Below are 19,173 nucleotides of genomic sequence, written 5' to 3'. Positions count from 1 at the left end.
TGATGTAATAAATGTACAGCAGGGGCAGGGTTCTACTCGCCATAAAACCCTCAGGAGTTATCTACGATACATGAGGAGGAAAACAATCATAGTAAGATATTAACTAGACATGTGAATGATTGCATGAATCACAGAATGGCATCTCGAGGGTAGGTCTACGTTAAGCTCGACGCAGCAAACTATTCGTCAGACTTTGATCAGAACTGCCAGAGACGGTCAAAGTTAAACACCTGAAGCTCTGGGTGTGAAAACACAGTCACAAGTTTTCCTGCCAGCCTGACAAAGAGTAAATACACAGGTGAGTTAGATGTTTTAAGACTATTTACTATTTATGTTACTGTACTTTATATTATTGTATATCATGAAGTTAATGTGTTCCATTGGTGACAGTTAGTTTTAATGTGTTGGTCTTATAAGCAATGGTCTTTAGTTAATGATAATTCAAAGACAGTCTGTTTTTCATATTCTTATGGTTAAATGTGTGTTGTTTTTTCTTTTTGATTGCATATATATATATATATTTTGTCACTCATGATCTTTGTATCTTCTCAGGTCAGGTTTTGATGGCAGTGGCACAGGGGCCGTCCCTAGCCCTCCTGCTGCTCCTCGTCTCCTCACTGCTCCTCGTCTCCTCTCACCTCCCTGCCTGTCCTGAGTCCTGCACCTGTCAGAGAGCTCCCCTGCTGAACTGCTCCTCCGCTGGCCTTTCCTTGATGCCACGACATATCCAAAACTCTGTCACTGAGCTCGACTTATCTCATAACCTCCTCGGCGCTGTCACACTCGACCGACCACATTATAACCTCAGGAATGTATGGCTGGGAAACAACAGTATCGCACACTTGTCTCTGTGCGTAGAGAATGGAAGCCGTTATGTCAGAGGAAGACATCTTCAACGCTTGAGACCTTGGAGAGGATGGGGATGTGTGTCCTGGGCCCCCGCCCTGCAGCTGCTATCTGTTGAAAGGAATCAGCTAGAGCAACTCCCACAGGGTGAGTCAGTTATATGGTCATACACCCATACATAAAAATGATAAAACCATGTCACAGCTGCATAGACAGTACATTTTATAAAGGGAAGAAATATTGGCAAAAGTATAAGCCATTATTTTCTATAATTATTTAATGGCTATGATTATTATTATTTTAATTTTGTGTGCACACTTGACTGGTGAAGTGTAGTGGGTCATGTAAATTATTTAATTTATTTCCATATATCTTGTAGTTTAATAACAATAATTGTTTTATCATCTACATTCATATGTTTTGCATGTTGACCTTAATTCAAAAATCACTGTTCATCAGGTGTAGTGGAATACAAGGTACAATACTGCCCTCTGTACATCAGTAAGAGAATACATGTACTTAGTTACTTTCACACACTTTCAAACTATTCAAAGCTGTAAGATGAAATACTGCTACATCATAACACACGAATACTTAAAAATCCATAGATTTGCCCACAGATATGAATAATAACTCATATTTCCAATTACTAAAATGTATAGTGTAGTGTCCACAATATTGCCTCGTCTCTTTAAATTACTATTAGACCACAATTTACATGCTCTAAGGCTGAATAACTGTATGACATGTGTATTGTCTGGATATAATGTGAACCCACCATAACATATACTAAGTTTCTATATGGTGTGAAAACTGGAGATAAAAAAAGATTTTCACTGAATGAATTTCAACCTTGATGGAGCTAAACCATCACGACCGTATTGTCAGAACATGTTTGTGTTTGAGTAATAAAGGTTACATGAAGCGCAATGTAAGTGGTTCTTCTGAGCATGCAGCAGTATAGTGTGCTGCTTGTTTTTTTTCATTGACTCCCAGCTTGCATGGCTTGTGACCCTTGTGAGTTAAGAATTTTTTGCCTCTAAACCTTTCATTGCGATGGCGTCGCTTAAATAATGAAAACTATCCAATATTTCATGAACAGATCTGATGACTTTACCTTTTTACTTTTCGTAATAGCTTATGGGTTATTTCCTGCACCATCTTATACATTTGATCAAATACATTACACTTGAATGTCCCTTCCTAAATAAATACATTCTTCATCCGAGTAGCCAATTAATAAATATGCATCTGATAGTGAACTTGCACAATCTAACACTATGCACATCTTTAATTGCCCTATGGAACGTGGTTGAGAAATGTCAATGAGTCAGAGCTGAAAGGCAGCGCCCCCTTGTAGGCATGTTGTTTACCGAATTCTGTAAAGACTATAAGGTGGTCTGCAATCTTTGTCCAAATCGTAGATAAGACTATAACTTCTTTAGTACTTTGCTTCTCTCATAACTGATTAAACCTCCCAAGATAGTGACACTGTACACCTCTCACTTTTATTGACATTCCAGCAGCTAAAGAAAGGTGTAAACATGCAGTACATCTTATAAGTTCCCCCCTCTATCATGCTATCATAGAATTCCTGCAGCGTTGCTCAACATACTGTATGTGTGACTCAAGGAGTTGCATTCACTATGGGTGCTTTAAAAGGCATATGTGGACAGCCCATTCACTTAGCAAGAGCTGTGTTGAAAGTCATAGACTTCTCTCCTGTTTGGTATTCAGCTCACAGCAGTGCCTCTCTAATGAAGCACAGACCCACAGTGCATTACTTCGGCCAGCATTCTAAGGGAGATTGTCTCAGTCTAGCAAGAAGGAGGAGACAGAAAGAGAAGAGCCCGTACAAATAATAATCGTATAGCCAATAATATGTCATGCTGTAAGACTGTGAACGTGAACTTAAGCCAGAAGAATGTCAATTCATATTTCAAAACTTATAACATACAGCACATTCCTTGCTGTCTCCAGTAGCAACTACATCATGGTTATTGCCACGTTCTTATTACAGCTCTTGTTTCTGTGATTCAGGGTTGGGAGGTTGCGGGTCCTTACAGGTTCTGCAGCTCTCCTTCAACAGGATCTCAACTCTACGACCAGCAGACCTTAACCACCTTCAACAGTTAAAAGAGCTACGACTTCGAAATAACCTCATCAGCAGTCTCCATCCACAGATGTTCCAGGATTTAGCCCAGCTCCGGGTAACAATGATTCTTTTTAATCAAACGTATATAAAATATATACCGAATTTGGTATTAATAATCTCAATGATGCCTCATAGTCTTTTTGTCTGTATTCTCTAAAAAAAGAAAATGTTGCTTTTAATGAGATTATTTGGATAATCACGTTTTAACATCAACTTTATGTCTAAATTGTGTCCCTTTTAAAAGGTCCTGGATCTGAGCTTCAACATGTTGACCAGCCTCCATCCTTTGATTCACCTTTCTCTGCATAGCATTGGGGCGGATGTTAGGCTGGATGGGAACAGGTGGCATTGTGATTGCAGAATGCGAAGTCTGAGAAGGCGGATGGCCTATGACAGCAGCATAGGCCTGCAGAACTGGAGCATGATGTGTGCCTCTCCCCCCATCCTCTCAGGAAAAAATCTGCTACAGTTGGAGGAAGATGACCTTAACTGTGTTGGTACTGAAAACAGGCCAGAGCTCCACCAAGATGTGACGGTCTATAGTGGCTCAGAGATACTGCTGTCTTGCACTACACAAGGTAACAAAGTCAAAAAAGTGTAAATCACATACATTTAAAGAAAATGTAGGTCAGTCTGGTAACTGTTAATATTGTCTTTGTTGCAGATTCAACATGGTTGACGCCCAGTGGTCAAGCGTCTGTGAGCCAACCTCCTCATCTTGTCATCAATGACATCACAGAGAAAAACACAGGACTATATGTGTGTGTGTCTGAAGAACATGATGTTGTGTCTGTTTTTAACCTTCAAATGAGTAAAATAGGAGGTGCAAGAAGAAAAACTAGAAGTTTATCCAGAACCAGCCGACAAATAATCGAACAAGGCACAGAAAATGGGATAAGCCAGGAAAGGAATCTTACAGCCACGCAGTCTAATTTGGCTTTAGCTGTGTGTTTATCTGTTTTCATCACATTTCTGATAGCTTTTATCCTAGGAGTCTTATCAAGACCTTGTATTGATAGGCTTTGGAGTAGGGTCACCAAGAAGAAAACATCCTCAGCAACCAACTCTGTCTCATCTGTAGAACAAAGGCAATATGATAATGAGGCCTACTCCAATGGTGAGGAACAAGAACAAATGCAAACACACAGGGAAAGGAGAGTCACATTTAGCACTTTAGACGTAGGAGAAGAAGGCAATGTAAAATATTATGATACCGTCGCCGGTGGAAATCAGGAAAGGATCAATGATGAGGCAGTGATTGAATGTGAGGCAGCTGTGGCTGAGAAGGATGCAGCTGAAGATTCAGGAAGTGAAAACAGTTTACAACGGAGGAGTTCAGAGGATAACCAGAGAGATGACGGAGACCTCAATGTTGAAGGCCACCTGCAGAACATGGAGGTTGAACCCATCCCAGACCCTGTTGAGCTGGAGAAAAGAAAAAGCTTGTCATCTTGCTCAGATTCTTCACTATCTGACAAAGAATTTAATGAGCGTAAAATGATCCAGGAAAACCACTCAACACCAAAGGCTTCTCAGCTGTCAGAGGACTCTGTTCAGCAGAGAGGTGAAGAAGGGCCACATATTTCAACAGAGAGCACAATTGAAATTCCTGAATTTTCTTCAGAACCATTTGCAGATTGGTCACCACATACACATTACACCAACCCCTCTGAACTATGGCAGGAGAATGAAGAGCAATTTGAATTCAGTGATTCTGTTCGAAGCACATCGGCAAGGTCCAGCAGTGTCTCTGGTTCTTTTAATGATTCAAAACGCATTGTTGTACCCACTTCTAATGAACAAAAGAGGGATGATATGTCCAGCTCCAGCTCAAATGTCAGTGAAGATGAGCCTACACATTACACAGTAAACCCAGACAAGGAGGAGAAGAAAATAGAAAGGATCCATAATAAACCGGAGGTCAATAAAGCTCGCCTTAAACCAGATGCTAGTTTCCACGAAGCAGACCCTAACAGGCCTTCACTCAACTTGAATCAGGGTGACAATAGATTTGATAAACAATGGCCTACATTGAGACCTCAGGGCTCCTTTTCCTCTCAATCCAGTTACAGTGATGGTGAGGATTACACAGTCAAAAAAGGGCGTGTACCTAGTTTGTCTGTTACCAGTCACAGCAAGAGTCTAGATACTGGTGCACCTTTACCACCTGAAGCTTATTCATCTTCTTCAAGCAGTGAGAGTGAAGCAGGAACCACAAACCAGCAGAAGCAAAGAGGGACGCATTTGACAAGGCCTCAAATAAAAGAATCTCAAACAGAAAGCCATGATACAGACACACAACAACAGTGGCCAGTCCTCGATCTCAAGCATGCTACAACCATCAAGAGCCGTCTCGATATCAAAGCCCCTTCACCTGCTTCTGATTCATCTTCCAGTAGTGACAGTGAGGATGAAACAATACACCACACAGAGAGGCTAGAGAAGGTGGATATTACAGGAACCAAATTCCAAGATTCTCCAACACAAAGTCATGATCGAGACAATAAGTGGCCTGCGCTTGATCTCAAACAAACTATGCGCATCAAGAGACGTCTAGATATCAAAGCACCATCGCCAACTACAGGTTTATCTTCCAGTAGTGACAGTGAGGAGGATACAACAATCCACCGAAAGAACCAAGAGAAAGAGCATATAATCATGACAAGGCCTCCAAGTAAAGTGTCTCAAACTGCAAGCCATGACCCACAACCACTATGGCCTGCCCTCAATCTCAAGCAAACTATGCGCATCAAGAGGCGTCTAGATATCAAAGCCCCCTCCCTGGCTTCTGATTCATCTTCAAGTAGTGATGGTGAAGATCAAATAACAATCAATATCAAGAAACAGGGGCAAGAGCATATTAACATGGCAAAACCTGAGAGTAAAGTGTCTGAACCTGTAAGTCATGACCCACAACCACAGTGGCCTGCCCTTGATCTCAAGCAAACTACAAGCATCAAGAGACGTTTGGATATCAAAGCACCATCACCACCTGAAAGTTCGTCTTCCAGTAGTGACGGTGATGATGAAACAACAATCCACCCAAATAAACAAGATAAAAAGCATATAATCATGGCAAGGCTTCCAAGCAAAGTGTCTCAAACTGCAAACCATGACCCACAACCACTATGGCCTGCCCTCAATCTCAAGCAAACTATGCGCATCAAGAGGCGTCTAGATATCAAAGCACCAGCGCCAACTCAAGGTTTGTCTTCCAATGGTGACAGTGAGAATGAAACAACAATCCACTTAAAGAAACAAGCGCAAGGACATATAAACCTAGCAACCCCTCCAAGTAAAGTGTCTCAGACTGTAAGTCGTGACCCACAACCACTATGGCCTACCCTCGATCTCAAGCAAACTACACGCATCAAGAGGCGTCTAGATATCAAAGCCCCCTCCCTGGCTTCTGATTCATCTTCAAGTAATGATAGTGAAGATCAAACAACAATCAATATCAAGAAACAGGGGCAAGAGCATATTAACATGGCAAGACCTGAGAGTAAAGTGTCTGAACCTGTAAGTCATGACCCACAACCACAGTGGCCTGCCCTTGATCTCAAGCAAACTACACGCATCAAGAGGCGTCTAGATATCAAAGCCCCCTCCCTGGCTTCTGATTCATCTTCAAGTAGTGATGGTGAAGATCAAACAACAATCAATATCAAGAAACAGGGGCAAGAGCATATTAACATGGCAAAACCTGAGAGTAAAGTGTCTGAACCTGTAAGTCATGACCCACAACCACAGTGGCCTGCCCTTGATCTCAAGCAAACTACAAGCATCAAGAGACGTTTGGATATCAAAGCACTCTACCCAGCTTCTGATTCATCTTCTAGCAGTGACAGTGAGAATGAAACAACAGTCCACACAGAGAGGCTAGAGAAGGTGGATATTACAGGAACCAAATTCCAAGGTTCTCAAACAAAAAGTCACGATCCAGACACAAAATGGCCTGTTGTTGATCTTAAACCGACTATGCGCATCAAGAGGCGTCTAGATATCAAAGCACCATCACCACCTGAAAGTTCGTCTTCCAGTAGTGATAGTGAGGATGAACCATCAATCCCTATAAAGATACGGGGGCAAGAGCATATAAAAATGGCAAGGCCTCCAACTGAAGAGTCTCAATCTGTAAACCATGATCCACAACCACAGTGGCCTGCCCTTGATCTCAAGCAAACTACAAGCATCAAGAGGCGTCTGGATATCAAAGCACCATCACCACCTGAAAGTTCGTCTTCCAGTAGTGACGGTGATGATGAAACAACAATCCACCCAAATAAACAAGATAAAAAGCATATAATCATGGCAAGGCTTCCAAGCAAAGTGTCTCAAACTGCAAACCATGACCCACAACCACAGTGGCCTGCCCTCAATCTCAAGCAAACTATGCGCATCAAGAGGCGTCTAGATATCAAAGCACCAGCGCCAACTCAAGGTTTGTCTTCCAATGGTGACAGTGAGAATGAATCAACAATCCACTTAAAGAAACAAGCGCAAGGACATATAAACCTAGCAACCCCTCCAAGTAAAGTGTCTCAGACTGTAAGTCGTGTCCCACAACCACTATGGCCTACCCTCGATCTCAAGCACACTACACGCATCAAGAGGCGTCTAGATATCAAAGCCCCCTCCCTGGCTTCTGATTCATCTTCAAGTAGTGATGGTGAAGATCAAACAACAATCAATATCAAGAAACAGGGGCAAGAGCATATTAACATGGCAAGACCTGAGAGTAAAGTGTCTGAACCTGTAAGTCATGACCCACAACCACAGTGGCCTGCCCTTGATCTCAAGCAAACTACAAGCATCAAGAGACGTTTGGATATCAAAGCACTCTACCCAGCTTCTGATTCATCTTCTAGTAGTGACAGTGAGAATGAAACAAAAGTCCACACAGAGAGGCTAGAGAAGGTGGATATTACAGGAACCAAATTCCAAGGTTCTCAAACAAAAAGTCACGATCCAGACACAAAATGGCCTGTTGTTGATCTTAAACCGACTATGCGCATCAAGAGGCGTCTAGATATCAAAGCACCATCACCACCTGAAAGTTCGTCTTCCAGTAGTGACAGTGAGGATGAACCATCAATCCCTATAAAGATACGGGGACAAGAGCATATAAAGATGGCAAGGCCTCCAACTGAAGAGTCTCAATCTGTAAGCCATGACCCACAACCACAGTGGCCTGCCCTTGATCTCAAGCAAACTACACGCATCAAGAGGCGTCTAGATATCAAAGCCCCCTCCCTGGCTTCTGATTCATCTTCAAGTAGTGATAGAGAAGATCAAACAACAATCAATATCAAGAAACAGGGGCAAGAGCATATTAACATGGCAAAACCTGAGAGTAAAGTGTCTGAACCTGTAAGTCATGACCCACAACCACAGTGGCCTGCCCTTGATCTCAAGCAAACTACAAGCATCAAGAGACGTTTGGATATCAAAGCACTCTACCCAGCTTCTGATTCATCTTCTAGTAGTGACAGTGAAAATGAAACAACAGTCCACACAGAGAGGCTAGAGAAGGTGGATATTACAGGAACCAAATTCCAAGGTTCTCAAACAAAAAGTCACGATCCAGACACAAAATGGCCTGTTGTTGATCTTAAACCGACTATGCGCATCAAGAGGCGTCTAGATATCAAAGCACCATCACCACCTGAAAGTTCGTCTTCCAGTAGTGACAGTGAGGATGAACCATCAATCCCTATAAAGATACGGGGACAAGAGCATATAAAGATGGCAAGGCCTCCAACTGAAGAGTCTCAATCTGTAAGCGATGACCCACAACCACAGTGGCCTGCCCTTGATCTCAAGCAAACTACAAGCATCAAGAGGCGTCTGGATATCAAAGCACCATCACCAACTGAAAGTTCGTCTTCCAGTAGTGACAGTGATGATGAAACAACAATTCACCCAAATAAACAAGATAAAAAGCATATAATCATGGCAAGGCTTCCAAGCAAAGTGTCTCAAACTGCAAACCATGACCCACAACCACTATGGCCTGCCCTCAATCTCAAGCATACTATGCGCATCAAGAGGCGTCTAGATATCAAAGCACCAGCGCCAACTCAAGGTTTGTCTTCCAATGGTGACAGTGAGAATGAAACAACAATCCACTTAAAGAAACAAGCGCAAGGACATATAAACCTAGCAACCCCTCCAAGTAAAGTGTCTCAGACTGTAAGTCGCGTCCCACAACCACTATGGCCTACCCTCGATCTCAAGCAAAGTACACGCATCAAGAGGCGTCTAGATATCAAAGCCCCCTCCCTGGCTTCTGATTCATCTCCAAGTAGTGATGGTGAAGATCAAACAACAATCAAAATCAAGAAACAGGGGCAAGAGCATATTAACATGGCAAGACCTGAGAGTAAAGTGTCTGAACCTGTAAGTCATGACCCACAACCACAGTGGCCTGCCCTTGATCTCAAGCAAACTACAAGCATCAAGAGACGTTTGGATATCAAAGCACTCTACCCAGCTTCTGATTCATCTTCTAGTAGTGACAGTGAAAATGAAACAACAGTCCACACAGAGAGGCTAGAGAAGGTGGATATTACAGGAATCAAATTCCAAGGTTCTCAAACAAAAAGTCACGATCCAGACACAAAACGGCCTGTTGTTGATCTTAAACCGACTATGCGCATCAAGAGGCGTCTAGATATCAAAGCACCATCACCACCTAAAAGTTCGTCTTCCAGTATTGATAGTGAAGATGAACCATCAATCCCTATAAAGATACGTGGGCAAGAGCATATAAAGATGGCAAGGCCTCCAACTGAAGAGTCTCAATCTGTAAACCATGACCCACAACCACAGTGGCCTGCCCTTGATCTCAAGCAAACTACACGCATCAAGAGGCGTCTAGATATCAAAGCACCAGCCCCAACTCAAGGTTTGTCTTCCAATGGTGACAGTGAGAATGAAACAACAATCCACTTAAAGAAACAAGCGCAAGGACATATAAACCTAGCAACCCCTCCAAGTAAAGTGTCTCAGACTGTAAGTCGTGTCCCACAACCACTATGGCCTACCCTCGATCTCAAGCACACTACACGCATCAAGAGGCGTCTAGATATCAAAGCCCCCTCCCTGGCTTCTGATTCATCTTCAAGTAGTGATGGTGAAGATCAAACAACAATCAATATCAAGAAACAGGGGCAAGAGCATATTAACATGGCAAGACCTGAGAGTAAAGTGTCTGAACCTGTAAGTCATGACCCACAACCACAGTGGCCTGCCCTTGATCTCAAGCAAACTACAAGCATCAAGAGACGTTTGGATATCAAAGCACTCTACCCAGCTTCTGATTCATCTTCTAGTAGTGACAGTGAGAATGAAACAACAGTCCACACAGAGAGGCTAGAGAAGGTGGATATTACAGGAACCAAATTCCAAGGTTCTCAAACACAAAGTCACGATCCAGACACAAAATGGCCTGTTGTTGATCTTAAACCGACTATGCGCATCAAGAGGCGTCTAGATATCAAAGCTTCATCCCCCCCTTCTGATTCATTATCAATCCACACAAGAAGCAGTAGTGAGGATGAGTGCAGGGACCCCAAAATGGGATTGGGAGTATCTGCCATATCAAAGACGACAGACAATCAATTAATTATATCGCCAAAGTCCCCAGTGATAAACATTTCTCGCAGTCCAAAGACTGACTACAATATCCAATTAGAAAAGTATACAGTCATCACAGATGATAAGGGGGACGAAACAAAAAGTGCTAACATGAACACAACACCAGCGATAACCCCAGAACTTGAGTCGCGGTGGGCCACAATGAATCTTGGCATCTCCCGCTTCAGAAAGCGTCTCGAAATCTCACCACTTACGCGTGAACCACCAAATCTTTCCTCATTACCTCCACCTGAATCCTTCTCCTCTTTCAGTGAAAATGGGACTGGGAGTAAAAGTAGCAGAACAAGACGAGAGAGAAGGGGAGCTGGAGTATCCCAGGATCAGACCTCTCTGTATGTGGCCCAAGCTTTCAATCTCAAACCGGTCCAGCCACAAAGCCAAACTGAGGAGGTTCAGTGGACGGCCAGGGTAGAGCTCAAAAGCCAAATACCAAAAGTAGAGGAGGCATCTGACTCTGTGCGGCCTCATTTGAGTTTCCCCCGTGTCAAGCGGTCTCTGGATATCAGAGTACCATTACAAACAAAATCATCCTCCAGCAGCAATAGTGAGAATGAGAAGATAGACCCCAGTGTTCCTGACCTGAGTCTTGGTGTCCCACGCATTAAGAGGCGTCTGAATGTAAAAGCACCATTACCAGAGTCATCTTCCAGCAGTGAGAATGAAAATGAGGCGATAGGATCCACTGCAAACCAAAGCAGACTTTTGTCAAACATATCAGCAATGACAGATAATGACTCTCTAATCACCTACAAGCGTGTTATTATGAAAGCTTCGTCTCCGCCAGGTAATTCTGTCTCCTTCAGTGGCAAGGAGCAAACTGCCACAAAGAGAGTTATCAGTAAGAGTTTTGGGGGGGTAGAAAGGAAAAGGATTGAGCAACACAAACTCATATCACCTGTGGACCTGCCACCTGAGTTGAGATGGACTGGTGTTGGTCGTCAGCTGTCTGATCTGACCATCCCAAGGAGACATCTGGAAGTTGGCTCATCATCCCCACAGCAGGTTCCACCTGCAGAGCCAGAACTTCCCTCGCCTGACTCCTGCAGTAGTGAAAGTGATGACGTAAAACAAGAGAAAGGGAAAGCAGATGTGACACTGATGAATAAACACTCATCTCTTAGTGCCAAAAGTGTTTCTCTGCCATCCAGCAGAGCTCTGGACAAGATTGGCAACCCACCAAGCAGCAGAAATGAGATTATGAAAACTGTATCTGAAGACAACAATGAAAGAAAAGGCCTCAGTGCCCTAAAATCCATGTCATCAGAGAGACGACGGTGGGACACATTGGATGAAAATGTAGATAAGAAAGCATCTCTAGACCCACTAACACAATCACGTATTTCCTCTACTTCAGCTGTTGATACAAGAGCTAAAGATGTGTTGTATGATATTCCCCATTACAGGAGGCATGCCATTGGAGGTATTAAAGCACTGCAGGGGGCTCCACCTCCTATTTCAGCCACTCCACCACCACAGTATGAGCCAGTAGGACTAACATGGACGTCTCCACAGAGCAGTAAGCAACAAGGGTTTCTAGGAAGTAGATCTTATCTTGAGAGCAGAAACACAGATGAGTTTGACAGCTCTAACCCAAACTCACAAAACCTGGAAGTCAATGTTGATTCCTTAAATGTGAACATTAGTGAAGTTTGATTTTAACAGAAAGTTTCTGCAACCTAAACACTGACAAAATACGCAAATAATTGGCAGTTCAAATTCTTGATTGGCCAGTAAATGACAAATACTGTGTATTATATTTCACCATTAAGCCCTAGATGAAATGGAAATTATTTATTATATGGCACCATGTTTATTTTTCAGAATTGTTTTATTTCTGTAAATTGCTTATTTTTCTTTTGTTAAAGAACATTATACTAGGCGAAAATAACAGCATAGCATCATCATCACAGTTCCATACTGTCTGTGTTTTGATTAGATCCTACGGTGGTTTTTCATTATAAAAGTTGTCTGTTATTGATTTTTGTAAAAAGAATTCATATCATCTTATTATCGTCATGTATTAAACATTATAATCCCTTTACAATACAATGCTCAGCTTCCATTTGTAGATTAAGTACATCTTAATAGTGACAAATATTATAATATATTTATTTTGTTAGCACTTTTACAGGTGCTCAAAGTCGCTTTAGAGATAGTGAAAATAAATTATGAACACAATATTGACTTAAGAACTGAAATATAAGACAGTAAGTTAATAAACCCATTTTATTTATGTATATAGACATAGGTTATAGTGAAAACAGACATATAGACACTTACATACATATATACAGTTGGGACAAGGGTGTTCAACCTCCTGCATTGTCATTGGAGTACTCAAACATCAATTTCTACACAGTATTTTGTAAGCAATCCAACAACTACCTCAACTTAGATTTTATGCTGATAGTTGATGCATTGTAATGACATAAGAGGATTTCAAAGTGTCAGCTGCAGTGTACTTCAATGACAAGAGCTGATGTATTTTATCTTCACAACACAGTTCCATGTGTGTTTTTAAGTGTATCATGTGTAAATAAAAATAAATAAAAAATAGATCCTATATACTGTCTGCAGCTATCTAAAGATTTACAGCATGTTTAAGGATGTCAAAGATGGGCTAATGCAGGAGGGAACTCCTGCTCCACCGTGAGGTTACAGGTGTGTTCCAGGTCTTAATAAACACAATCATGTAGTTCATCAGAATTAACATACCATGATTGTGAATATCAAATTAAGCAAAAAACACTTGCACAAATTCCTGTACAAAACTAAAACAAGTTTGAAAAATGTTTTCAAAAATCTCATCCATTCACAAAAGGCTCTGTTGGAGCATGCATGCAAATATTAAATCTGACAATTCAGCATCACACCACAGCGAAGGACAGAAATGTATACATGTGTTACAAGAACATTTTACTAGGCCAAAATAACAGCATAGCATCATCACACAGTTCCAAACTGTCAGTGTTTTGATTAGATCCTACGGTGGTAAAAAGCAATGCTTTCAGCAAACCTACCTTTCAACTCAAGCCTTAAGGACCTCGTCCTGAGAGGGTCACTGGTCTTCCACTGTAGTTATATTAACACTGTCAGTGTTCGGAGAGATGCTACTAGTAAGAAACCTGAAACTATCAGCTGACTAAGGAGGACAAAACAGATGTCACACATCAAGACAAAATGGACACCAACCAGCTCTATCTCAATTTGTAACACAGCCCATACAGTCTGAATTCATCCTGAAAGAATCCCTGACCACTGTGTGTGTGTGTGTGTGTGTGTGTGTGTGTGTGTGTGTGTGTGTGTGTGTGTGTGTGTGTGTGTGTGTGTGTGTGTGTGTGTGTGTGTGTGTGTCTTCCATGTTTTGAGGCACAAAAATACTCTTACCTACACAACGTAAATTGGTCAACGGACCAATAAATGCTGATCGGAGCACTAGTGGCTCACCACTGTACTGTAAGAGTTGGTAAGCAGCAATGCTGATTTGTTTGGTGTTATGAGGTCTGAAGCCTTTACAGAGGGTAAGCAAACGGTTAGCTTTAGCTGGAGCAAAACAGCAGGAAGGAACAAAACTGGAGGGGAAAAAAGAGAAAAATCACTGGCACAAATCAATAGTAAACAGAACAGGCACCAGAAACCTGCGATCAATCATTTGACACAGTGTGCTTCTTGTAGAACTCCTATCCAACAAAAAATATGACAAACCAATAGTTAGTGCCATCAGTCCAGAAAAAGCTCAAGTTCATTGCACAGATGTATAATATTTAAATGTGCCCAGGTCAAAGTGGCCCTGTTTAAGACTCAGACACAATGCATGAATGGTCACGGTTTCACAGCTTCTCTGTGCTTGTAGAGAAGGACTGAGGAGTGGTTCTCCCACACAAACCATTTTGCTTCCATCGTCCACGTATGATACCATGTTAACACAGACAGCAATATGACATGTCACAGTGAGAGCAATGCCACTGGGGATTGCTGCAAGCTTGCCCACTATGCACTTCGGTAGGGAACATAACTTCCACAATGGCAGTCCTCCACCTCCGCGCTCCGGGATGCATGCACCCAGGCTGCAAACCCAGTGTCCCCACCCTAGCCCCCCAACAGAACCCCTCCTTTATCTGGAAGCACCCACAGTCACTGCTTTACCATTTGTGTATTGTTAACTTATTGGTTGTTGATTCTCATAGTCGTTGTCACAGTTGTATTTTTATTCCTTTTTACACTGCCCTATGACATCTGTCTTTCCTTGTACCATTCCACAAACTCGTCCAACAAAACTGGCCCTGAAAAAGGAACAAGACCAAAAAGATGATATTAGACAAACAATATTTGAGTAAGAGTAACATAAACAACTGTTGTCACGTTTTTGTGTAAATGTGTGTTGACTCACAGGCACCATCCTCATCGTAGTTACTGAGGTCCAGGTTGATTGTCCTGCTGAACTCTAAAACATTGCACCATTGGTCTTTGTTGATGACTTTGTACTTGGATTGCTGAGGAAAGGTAAACACATGCCTTATTAATATAGTACAACAAGTTCTTTAAACCCTAACCAGACATTTATTTAAACAATGTTGCCTACAACTACTGTATTGGGCATATTTGATCTGAGCAAATGTTGTAGAGAGAATATGTGAACATGAGGCTTACCTCTAGAAACTGATTAAACACAGGAAACAGAGGCCACGTCTTGCCCAGAAGAAGCCCAAGCATACACTTTGCTGTGTTCAAGTCCAAACTCCTCTGATCCTTTTCCTGCCCAATCAAAGACACCCACGGCTTCATGAAATCATTGCAAAGGGGCAGTCTAATAACATATTTTTCATCAACATTAGCCCAATACAGAAAAGTCTTATTTCCTTAACCCACTGCTGTAAAGTTCAAAAGAATATAACATTTTTTATCACAATCACTGCGTCATGTTTTCATTCATTTTTCCATTCACTCTAAAAGAGTGAGTTGCTTTCCATAAATCATGGTACAATGTCTTCATGAGAGAAAACTCAGGCTATGTAAATATGCAACACATTTGATAAGTGCTTTCCCACTCCAAGTCAAACTGGAAAATGATCTTGACCTCCTCAAAGCGTCAAGATTGGTCTGAACATTGGCTTGAATAAGACCTTATGAGAATTTCAATCGGGCACACTTAGCACAGGGATTATATATTTTAAATGAACTGAATTTTTTCACAATGCTGTGTGTGTAAGCGGAAAATACTTTTTCTTAACTCACCCGAGCAAAATCAAAGGCATATCTATATATGAGCTTAAAACTGGTGCTGTCGTTTAGTACAGATCTCAGGTAGTCGAGCGAGTTCCTCAGCCTTTCTGTGGAGTCACACCTGATAACGGCAGAAAATTGCTTTAGACATACTCTACACTTCACTACCTGCTCTACTCTAGAAAGACATGACTAGAGACAGAGCAAACACACAGCAATGCCACAATCATTCTTGAATACAGCAGAAATGCAGAAATACACATAGTAGGCAACGGACATACTGCAGTGAGCCCATGCCTCTCAGCCACTCCTGGAGAGTGAAGTATCCCATACTCTGCGCATCCAGCTTCCACGCAAGAACCAGCATCACCACCTAGGCACAGACAAAATCCTTTATAGCCACAGATAATGTGTCAATCTATCAACTGAATGACATGTCTATTACAAGTCGAACACAGAAAACAACTGACCTCAGTAACACTTGAAAAAAAAAACGAGTTGAAAAATGTAGTGCTCTTTAAGAATAAAAGTGTTTTGAATAAGTTACTATTGATTTCATGTTGGTTACGCTAACTGTTCATTGTTATTAAATCTGAAGTTGTGAATAGCCATCAAATCCCACAGTCCAAAAGTGTCCTTAAATTAATTGCTTAGTTTGACTGACAGCCAGAAATAAAACAATTATTGAAAAGCGAGCAAACGGTGACCACCACCGATATAACCAAAATACAAGAAGTCAGCTTACATTCTCTGGTTCGACTCCGATGTCCTCACATAACTTCTCCATGCCCTCGGGACCCACCACGTCATCACAACCTATTTAAGACCAACAAGTGTGAAGCCACATGTAGCTAAAAACATACGTCATTGATCGGTGGTCAAATGCTAATGTAAATTAAGTGATTACTTGCGCACATTTTTCACCTGCATATTCATAGAACCACTCCAGGCATCTTTTACTCGAAAATGTTTCCTCCTCACGGATTTGTGGTGTTTCATGTTTTCTGAAAACGCTGCAGATGAAAAAGAGAGTTATGTCTCAGTTTCAGTAGTGACACACAAGCAAATCATTTCAAAAAGTACTCAATATGATTTAAAGGGCTCTTTGTAGTCTGGGTATCCCAACATGCCCACATTCATCTTTAATTAGAGACAATAATCAAGAGCTCCTTAATAACCAACAAGACCAAAGCAGTCGTTTTGCCACCTCTAACACAAGAGTTGTCACACCTGTCCTGGCGACTTTTTTTGGCTGACATGTCATCTCCAGCTGAGGGTCTCCTCTTTTTCCGAGGAGGCATGGCTCTAGAGCAACACGCTAGGGAAGGAAATGGAAGACAGAATGAAAGAGGGCTACTTCTAATTAATACAAAGATAATGCTTATTTTCTCTTGGTATTTGTGTATGTACTCTGTAAGAAACAGCTTTAACAGTAGCTAAGCATGACTTCCATAGCATTGACAATGGTGAGTTTTTATACATAGACTATGAAACACACAAGGGCCAGGTGATTTTACCTGAGGGGAGGCTATCCTGTCCAACGTCTTCTGTCAGGTTCTATTGAAACAGACACACTTGTGATTAGGACACAGATGAACACACTCACAAAAATAAAATATTCAACATGTGACCAGCTGCCAAAATGTATTTACCAGCCTATGCAAGGTGTGGTGGATCTTATGGATGCTGGCCAGTGTAGTCAAGTGGGAACTCAGCTGTAAATCTATTTCCACAAAATAATAAAGATACCATCAAACCAAAGCATAACACAAAACCTTCTGCCCCTAATTTAACTTGTTAGCTTGGTGTGTGAGCACAAGGGTACAAGAAGGTGACATCATCGTAGCACCAACAGGAACCTGGGATTTTAATGTTTGGCAAAGGTCTTCAGTGTCCAAATGACTGTCGTGTGATTTCTACTTTAAGGGTTGACGTCTCAAACGACAAAAATATCTAACACGAATGAAGGAGTGACTCTCTGCATTCCTCGAAAGGCAACACAACTCGATGATTCTTGATCGTGCATGCTACCTTATCGAGAAATATCATCCAAGCATTCCCGTCCAAACGCTGTTATCAAACACCGATGCTTTTAATGTATTTGTAGAGGCCAAAACCAGAGGAAAAGCTCACTCCCGAGCAGATAGCACTAGCTGCATACCTAAAATAGCAGTGCAGACCCGCAACTTGCACAGAGTTTACAAAGTATCTAGAGAGTTGGGCGTATGGTTGTTGTAGTCCATTTCCTTTAAAGGGGCCATTGCAAACTCTGCTCCGGTTGTGAAACTAAACTACAATTCCCAAGCCTTAACTAAACAACTATTTCTTTCAGACCCCTCTACCCCTAACACTTACTCTGTCAACTGATTGAATGCATTATACGTTGTCTTGTAAAAATCTAACATCATATTCCGAGTGGTCCACAAGCATTGCGCAGACGTTTTGGAGCAGTTGCTGTTTGTGCCGCAAAGCCCGACAGCACTGCTGCAGCAGGCAGTGAAATATGTTTTCCAAAACTGCGTCACAATTTTCTTTCTCTGTAATAGTCCGCAGTTGCCCAGAAAATTGACCTATTTATAATGGCAATACGTTCATACTAAGTTCGAGTTGAAACACACAATGCATCTTTAGTTATGGTGACTAAAAACATCACAACGCACAGATTACTATCAAAAACCTTCGAGATTTAACTAACGTCGGCTGCATTAAACTGAGCCCTGCTAACACTACACAGAAAAATCACTCCAGGATGACTGACGTGTCAAATAAAACACCCTGCATGTCCAAAACAACTCAAATTACTCTAGCTATCCTTCCTTTGTTGTCGCCCAAGACAACACTGGCAAATACAAAGGGACGGAATAGCACGGAATTCATCCGTTCCCATCCGTCCAACAGAGACACGGGCTAAAAGTAGATGTAAAAACACATCGTATGTATCTCCTACAAACTCTGCAGCATCCGTGAAGGTTCGTAATTTGATACAGAAAAGCCTCGATAACGTTACTACTTACTTGCCGCATCAGAGTGCATTTTTATGAAACATACAACTGTCTGTGGGAAGTCCTGAGACCGGCCAATAGGCGGACCTTGTCCACGTAAACCACGCCCCCAGACGGTGATTGGATCTGGGAAAGCTCAGTCCCCGCCTCTGGTCGCTGCATATTTGCCATTCAAGGTGTCATGTAAAGAGGAAAAGAGGAAAAGTAAATAGATCCCGCCTACGCACACATGTGATAAGTCAGAGTTTCCAAACAGGTTGCACTTGCTCTGTGATTCATTGGTTATGA

At 41.9% G+C, this 19,173-nt stretch overlaps 2 protein-coding genes across 6 annotated transcripts; one reads left to right on the top strand and one right to left on the bottom strand.

Moving 5' to 3' along the window:
* The first annotated feature begins 46 nt into the window (after positions 1-46).
* Positions 47-13,450, top strand: lrrc66 (leucine rich repeat containing 66). 2 transcript variants are annotated; one of them, XM_079691927.1, is made up of 5 exons: positions 47-298; positions 558-993; positions 2,887-3,056; positions 3,246-3,579; positions 3,666-13,450. In XM_079691927.1, exons 2-5 carry the CDS (start codon positions 564-566, stop codon positions 12,311-12,313), a joined length of 9,582 nt encoding a protein of 3,193 aa, XP_079548053.1. In that variant the 5' UTR covers positions 47-298; positions 558-563; the 3' UTR covers positions 12,314-13,450. The 2 variants fall into 2 exon arrangements, with proteins under 2 accessions (XP_079548053.1, XP_079548052.1); XM_079691926.1 differs by having other exon boundaries at positions 553-993.
* dcun1d4 (DCN1, defective in cullin neddylation 1, domain containing 4) lies at positions 12,872-18,982 on the bottom strand. Of its 4 annotated transcripts, none has more exons than XM_079693530.1 (11): positions 18,898-18,982; positions 17,536-17,606; positions 17,401-17,440; positions 17,114-17,201; positions 16,808-16,896; positions 16,629-16,699; positions 16,165-16,256; positions 15,896-16,004; positions 15,311-15,415; positions 15,051-15,153; positions 12,872-14,943 (listed from the first exon to the last, which is right to left on the bottom strand). In XM_079693530.1, exons 1-11 carry the CDS (start codon positions 18,914-18,916, stop codon positions 14,888-14,890), a joined length of 843 nt encoding a protein of 280 aa, XP_079549656.1. In that variant the 5' UTR covers positions 18,917-18,982; the 3' UTR covers positions 12,872-14,887. The 4 variants fall into 4 exon arrangements, with proteins under 4 accessions (XP_079549656.1, XP_079549655.1, XP_079549658.1 ...); XM_079693529.1 differs by having other exon boundaries at positions 16,799-16,896; positions 18,898-18,981; XM_079693532.1 differs by lacking the exon at positions 18,898-18,982 and adding an exon at positions 18,239-18,882 and having other exon boundaries at positions 16,799-16,896.
* Positions 18,983-19,173: the final 191 nt, after the last annotated feature.

This window comes from Notothenia rossii, assembly GCF_949606895.1.
Source record: "Notothenia rossii genome assembly, chromosome: 1".
NCBI lineage: Eukaryota > Metazoa > Chordata > Actinopteri > Perciformes > Nototheniidae > Notothenia > Notothenia rossii.
Note: the sequence above shows the minus strand (reverse complement) of the source record. Positions and strands in the feature narration are given on the sequence as shown.

Coding starts and splice junctions, on each gene's coding strand:
- lrrc66 (XM_079691927.1), top strand. CDS start 564: ATGGCAGTGGCACAGGGGCCGTCCCTAGCCCTCCTGCTGCTCCTCGTC. Junction 994..2,886: donor GCTAGAGCAACTCCCACAGG/GTGAGTCAGTTA, acceptor TCTGTGATTCAG/GGTTGGGAGGTTGCGGGTCC. Junction 3,057..3,245: donor AGGATTTAGCCCAGCTCCGG/GTAACAATGATT, acceptor CCCTTTTAAAAG/GTCCTGGATCTGAGCTTCAA.
- dcun1d4 (XM_079693529.1), bottom strand. Junction 16,257..16,628: donor TCGGAGTCGAACCAGAGAAT/GTAAGCTGACTT, acceptor GTCTGTGCCTAG/GTGGTGATGCTGGTTCTTGC. Junction 15,154..15,310: donor TGTTTAATCAGTTTCTAGAG/GTAAGCCTCATG, acceptor ACCTTTCCTCAG/CAATCCAAGTACAAAGTCAT.